This window comes from Nicotiana tomentosiformis, chromosome 1, assembly GCF_000390325.3.
Source record: "Nicotiana tomentosiformis chromosome 1, ASM39032v3, whole genome shotgun sequence".
Taxonomy (NCBI): Eukaryota; Viridiplantae; Streptophyta; class Magnoliopsida; order Solanales; family Solanaceae; genus Nicotiana; species Nicotiana tomentosiformis.
This window is the reverse complement of record NC_090812.1, coordinates 102,137,484-102,144,491: the sequence shown is the minus strand read 5'-3', so window position 1 is coordinate 102,144,491 and position 7,008 is coordinate 102,137,484. Positions and strand designations below refer to the sequence as shown.

Below are 7,008 nucleotides of genomic sequence, written 5' to 3'. Positions count from 1 at the left end.
GCATTAACGCTTACTCGGCTCATGACCTCAATTAATATAAGGTTACATTCGACCTTGTTCCAGTTAACACCTCATCAGCCCACGGCCTCAATTAACATAAGGTTACATTCGACCTCATTCGAGTTAACACCTAATCTGCCCACAGCTTTAATTAATATAAGGTTACATTCGACCTCGTTTGAATTAACACCTACTCGGCCCACGACCTTATTTAATTAATATAAGATTACATTCGGTCTCGTTCGAATAAACACCTATTCAGCCCACGACCTCAATTAATTAAAGGTTGCATTCGACCTCGTTCGAATAAACAACTATTCGGCACATTCAAACAATTTTTTTACTACAGAGGCAGTCAAGCAACAAAATAAGAAAAGTGCACAAATCCGAACAAAGAAAAGAAACTAGGTACGAATAACAAAACTAACATTTCATACTATAGAATAGTTTTTACAAAGGCTGCACGCATACAAACGTACACACGTCCGTGATTAAGACAAAAAAAGGAGAGAAATAATCGCCACCCGGCTCAGCAGCGCCACTCGCTTGATCGTCCAAACCATCTTCACCCGTCTCATCGCCTTCGCCAACAGGATATTCATCCTCATAACAGGTACCATGTTCGATCCGATTAACGCTCGCTCCTTCGTCATCATCGCCAGCTTCCGGTGTAACGGGATCATAGCCACAAGCAAACTGAGCGTTACGCGCTTTAACACGTGCATCCTCGAAGACGAGTTCTGAAACTGCCCCACTCCCATCAAATCCCTGAATATATCCAGCTGAGCCTCGGCGTGAATCCACTCCTCGTATAAATCCCGAGGAACATCAGGAAAAGCAGAAGCGCGGGAGGAGGACGACTGAGCCAATAACTGCACCTTCTCGGCCTCAATAGAGGCAACTCGATCGCTAAGGCCCGGAGCTTCTTTTTCTAACTCCCTTTTCCTCTCATCAAGTCGCTCCTCTCTAAGTCTAGCCGTCTCCAAAGTGCAATCCCGCTCAGAATGGAGAACACGGATAGCGACCTCTAAAGCCTTCATTTTCCTCGTAGCCGATAACTGGGCCGACTCTGCCTTCTCCAAACCCGCTACCTTCTCGGAAACCTCGCTACTCAAAGTGACCACTTGGAGCTGACACTCCTCGAGCTCAGCGCGTAATGAGACTACTTGGGCTTGAATATTGACACATTGGGCCTCGACCCCCCGGCTCACCTCCAGCTCCTCTTCTTTGTCCCTGAACGCCCCTCGAGTTCACTACATTTTTCGAGATTCGCGATATTTCCGCTCCATCTTATGAAAAATGGCCTTACGCCTCTTCTCTCGGCGGGCACTCTCCATCTCCAAGATCACGGTCTAAAAGAAAGCCATAGCGAGTAAGAATAAAACTGGATTCAATATACAAAACAAAGAAAGCATAAAAAATAAAGAAAGATCAAAGGCTTACCTTAAGAGCGACGCCAGCTATGCACCTCGAAAAAGTAGCGTCCTTCAGTTTCTCGAGGGTTTTACCCTCCACATCGGAACATAGGGTACCAAGAGAGAGGACCACATCCTCCGTATTAACTAGCAGAATCCGGTCCAAAGGGATCGCGATAGTCCGTGTGCTCCCCTCCAATCTCACCTTGAGTCGGGTTAGTCTTTCCCCTATCATCCTAACTTCTTCGGTGTCCACATCGGAGCCCGTCTCATAGACTTCTTCGGCTACACTTTTCCCCTTTGTGTCAACCTGGGAAGAAGGATCCTCAGCTTGTAACGAGGTCGACGGCTCGTCCTCTCGTAGGGTGTCAGGGACTCTCGCTGACGGCCCCTCAAAATCCATTTTGGCCTCAGGGAGCAACGTATATCCCTCGGCCTCCGACAGCAGCAAGATCGTGGTCAGCAACTCGGCGCCATCTCCAAGGTCAATGGTCGTCATTTCTCATACGACAAAATCTGCCATCACCAAACCCCCCGCACGGGCAGCTCTTTCGCCGATATCTACAGATCGCTTCTTGCGGAGAAGCGAGTTATCGTCATTCGGTGATGATCCTTCCTCTTCATTCTCATCTATTAGACGACGCAAAGGGGAAATCAAAAGTCCTGGTCGATATCAGCCGTGGTCGAGACATCGATAGAGATCGCGGTCAAGATGTCAACAAGGGTCGAGGTCGAGATCGACTATTAGTGATAAGACTTGTAATATTTCTAATGTTTGTCCTATTAGGATTTCCTAAGAAAAAGGCCCCATATATATAGAAAGAAGAGACAGTGATAGGGGCATGCAATATTGATTCTGATAAGAACACTTTTGAAACGAAGACTTTCTCTCTTGCAAAAATACGAAGACTACCTTTTGATAAAGATTCTGGGCCATATCATTCCACTTTTCCATCGAATTCGAAGATTGTTCATACGAATCTTGAACTTATCTGTCATTCATCATTGTCAGGAGAAATATTCATTCAACCCACTTATTATTGGGTCAATATTTCTCCTTATTTACTTAAATACCATTTATTACCATTTATTATTAGTTACACCTCCATTAATGTTCAGGCTTGAAGGATATTTTGCATTCATTGTCATCAATCATCTACAGGATCTGTCCCATCTACTATACGTTTTCAAGATTAGTGTCTAAAGTTATTATCCTTAACTAGATTTAACCTCCTTATTATATAAATTTAATAGTTTAACCGAGAGTTATATTTTTTGGTCAAACAGGCAATAGATATAATCATAGAAGAGTAATAAAAATATCAAATTCTAAAATCATATTTTCAAATAATTCAAAATCTTGAACCTTAAAATTGTAAATAAGTACTACTTACTAAAGTTGCCTATGATTGATGTAATAATACATATGTTTCAACTATGGTGCTATTACTTAATACCAGATAGTTGCTAGCAGCGCTTGTTCCCCTTTTTGTCCCCCCTCTCAATTTTCTTCCCCCTTTTGGCATCATCAAAAGATTATACGCAAGTAAATGCAAAAAGAAGTCCAGAAAGGTTAACTCATGCCATATGTGTGCACACAACATGGCTAAAAACAGAATGCAAGAGTATAACATACATAGCAAAAGACTGAGATGCTCATTAATTAATAAGAGATGAAAACAGAGGAAATAGCACCATTGTTACAAAAATATCCACATAAAAACAACCTAAAGTACTAGTCATAACAACAACAAGCCAAAAGAGACATTGAGGTTAAGACAAACATCATTCAAACTAGACACTGAGAAATGAACTGTTTAAGGGGCACTGGAAGAGGGAGGGAAGGATGAAGAGGCAAGTGCTTTGAGAAGAATGTCCACTCGAGCATTTGCAGACCTTCTCGTTTATCGGCTGCTCTTTCAGGTCCTCGACCTGTTTCCTCAGGTCTGCATTTTTAGTAGTCAAGCGGGCAACCTCTGCGCCTTGCACACTGCTGGAACTAGGTTCCTCCTTGGCTTGACTGAGTTTTCCCTAGAGAATGGCATTCCCGGCCTTCAACCTCCTTATTTCCTCGTTAGCAGTATTCTGAGCATCAATTAACTAAGAAATGGTAAAATTGCTGCCAACACCCCCTTCTTGTTAATATAATCACACTCCTCCAAGGTTGACTTCGAGAAAGTTGGCTTTCGAGTTCCGACTGCTGCTCTTCCCAAAGGGACTTTGAAGAATTCAAACACGCGAGTAAGCAAGAACCCATAAGGCAAACCATGGTTCCCATCCTTGAAACCTGCCACATTTTTCATATGTTCAATCATGATACCAGACAGATTGATGGTTGTGTATGCATCCAGAGCTTCCATGAGGAACATGTTTGCTTTTGAAGCAATGGAACGCCTTTCTACGTGTGGAAGAAGGACCTTATTCACCATTTTAAACATAAGGTGATACTCTGGAAGGAGGGCCTTCTTGTGCAGTCTTTCCCCTTGCTGAACAGCCTGAGCTTTTAGAATGACCTTTCTAAAGTCAGGGGAACATGTCCCTTCAACAGATGAGAATCCTTCAGTGGGCACACCCAAGATACTTCCTAGAACAACCTCGCCCGTTAAAAAATCTACTCTATTAACCTCCAAGCAGATGTTGTCGTCTTCCACAGTAAACAGATCTGCATAGAAACTGCAAACCTCCTCTTCATAAACCTTGGGACTCTGAATGGTAAGCAGATGAGTCCACTTCTGAAACTCGCAGATTGCAAACAGATGTCTCATGCCTGACATTTCAAGAATGTCAACATCAAATGCTCTGCCCCATAGCACCCTTTGCTTCTTAAGGGTTTCTCTTCTCTCAACTTCAGACACATCCACATTGGCTTTCTTGGAGGAGCCAAGTTCCTCTTTGTCACTTGCCTTCCTCTTCAAGGACTTCTTCACATTTCTCTCCTTTTTTTCAGACTTCTCACCAGACTCCTCTCCTTCAACACACTTATCTTTATTAAACTCCACCTCTTGTACAAACGATCCTCTCTTGGGCTTTGTAGTCACAAATTTCTTAGAGGATTTACGAATTAAGGAAGCATGTTCCTCATTCACCCCTCCATCTTCAACATTCACAATGTTTTCCGGAGGCATATCCTCCTCATTCACTAGCTTTCCCCTTTTTACCAACCTCCTTCTTTTCTTTTCCTCCTTATTTCTCTTCAGAGCACTCTCAAGAGCTTTTTTCTTCTGCTGCCTAGTAGTGGGTCTTTTAAGAACGGGCTCTTTGGGAACTTCCCTACCACTTCTAGCAGCAATTAAACTTGCCACAGTCACATTATCATAGTCTTCCTCATTGTTCTCATTCTCCTCTTCAGACAAGGGTCTCATTTCAGGAATAATAAAATCCAATGGCACTGCATTAAAGTGAGGAGAAGGAGCATGGCCAGTACTGACCAGGGCTCTTTTGAGGAGCATGGGATTTCATCCCAAGTAGGAGCAGAGTGATCTTCTTGGGCAGAGGGAGCAGGCCTCTCTGGTGTTTCCCATGTAGTACTAACTGGCACTGTGTTTTCAACAGGCACCAGTTCCCCGCCTTCAATGCCATTTCCTTCTCCATCCCCCTGAGACCCAGCAGTCATATCACCACACTCATACTCCCCAACCAACCCTCTATGGTAGAAATAAGTAACATGTTCTCGATAGCTTCTCTCTCACTTACACCCAACAATGTAGAATCAGTAGATGCAGGAGGAGTATTACCTGTCGGAGAGGCAAAATTCAGATCAAACGTTGGAGCAGAAACTTCTAATGCTTCACCACTGCCAACAATATCTTGTTGGGCTGCAGAGACTACTTGCTGACTTGAGACCTCTTGTCCCTCTTCTCCATCCAACATTTCATCGTCTTCCATTTTTTCTGGCGAGGAAGAGGGAGAGGCTATAATGACAAATCTTTTGGGGTTTTGATTCTTATGACTGTGATGAGAACTAGAACTCGATGGGTTTGGAGAAGAAATAGTGAGTGGTTATTGGTCTGGGTTGGGGTTTTCAGTGAGTGACATTTGAGACTCAGGCTCACGCTGCAGTGCTTTGTGAGACGAAGATGCAGTAGGAGTGACACTGGTAACATTTGAAACCTGTGGATTCTGGGAAGACATAGTGTATTTTTGGAAGTAAAGACATGAGAAAGAGAGGGTTTTTGAGAAAAAGGTGAAGTTTGATGGCTTTGATGTGAACAGTTGTGAGAAAGACATCTCTTAGGGTTATTTAAAGAGGTGATGGATTAGTTACAAAAGGGTGCAACGGACTGGGTAGACGGGTCGGTTTGTAACGGGTATGACGTTTAGGATTTAAAAGGATGAGAGATAGAGACAGACTAATCTAATGACATGGCACCTTTATAGCCATTTAAAATGTGTATTAGTGTAAAAGGAACTACTAACCTGAGCCAAGGGATCCAGGTTCCCTGATTGAGTTTTGTAAATGTGAGCCTCATTATTTTACCAGAATGCAATATTATTAGCTGCTTATTTGCTTTGTAGTTTTCATGCGTGTTTACCTATAGAAATGAGTTAGAAATTGCCAGAAGACACTTTTTAGCAGTTTACATGTTCATTCTTTCATAGCCAATCATTGAGTGACCTGGTGCTCGGTTTGATTTTATCAGCCCCAACGCTAGTCGATTCTTTTCAAAGTGCTCTCTGCTCAATGCTTTGGTGAAGATGTCAGCTACCTGGTCCTCTATTTTGAAAAACTTTATATAGATGAAACCCTTTTCAACATTATCCCTGAGAAAATGATGCCAGACATCAATGTGATTTGTTCTCTAATGCTGGACCGGGTTCTTTGCCATGTTGAGAGTACTTGTGTTATCATACAGTAATGACACACAATCAGAAAACACACCAAAATCTTCCAGTTGTTGCTCGATCTATAATAGTTGAGTACAACGGGATGCAGCTGCCACATATTCAGCTTTGGTAGTAGAAAGAGCCACAGAGTTTTTTTTCTTTGTACCCCATGAAATCAAGCATGATCCCAGGAAATGTTCCATGCCAGATGTGCTCTTTCTATCCATTAAGTAACCAGCATAATCAACATCAACATACCCAATTAAGTCAAAATTGTCTCCTGAACGATAGTAGAGGACTAGGTCCTGTGTTTCTCTGAGATACCTTAGAATCCTCTTAGTAGCTTTCAGATGAGATTCCTATAGACTTGATTGGAATCTAGCACATAATCCCACACTGAACACAATATCAGGTCTGTTGGCTGTGAGATACAAGAGTGAACCAATGATGCCTCTATACATAGTTTCGTTCACACGAGAACCAGGTTCATCCATGTCCAGACGAGTGGAAGTGGCAATAGGGGTATCAATGGTTTTTGAACTTTCCATCTCAAATCTCTTCGAAGTTCTTTAATGTATTTCTTCTGACTTATCATCGTTCCTTTAGAGGTTTGCTTAACTTGCAGACCTAAGAAAAAGTTCAGTTCCCCCATCATGCTCATCTCAAACTCGCTTTCCATAAGCTTGGAAAACTCCTCACACGAGGAATTATTTATTGCACCAAAAATGATGTCGTCAACATAAACTTGCACAATCAGCAGGTTCCTCCC

At 42.6% G+C, this 7,008-nt stretch overlaps 1 protein-coding gene across 1 annotated transcript; it reads right to left on the bottom strand.

Moving 5' to 3' along the window:
• Window positions 1-6,319: 6,319 nt before the first annotated feature.
• Window positions 6,320-6,787, bottom strand: LOC138907869 (uncharacterized mitochondrial protein AtMg00810-like). The gene is made up of 2 exons (XM_070198490.1): window positions 6,637-6,787; window positions 6,320-6,519 (listed from the first exon to the last, which is right to left on the bottom strand). Exons 1-2 carry the CDS (start codon window positions 6,785-6,787, stop codon window positions 6,320-6,322), a joined length of 351 nt encoding a protein of 116 aa, XP_070054591.1.
• Between the last annotated feature and the right edge of the window lie 221 nt (window positions 6,788-7,008).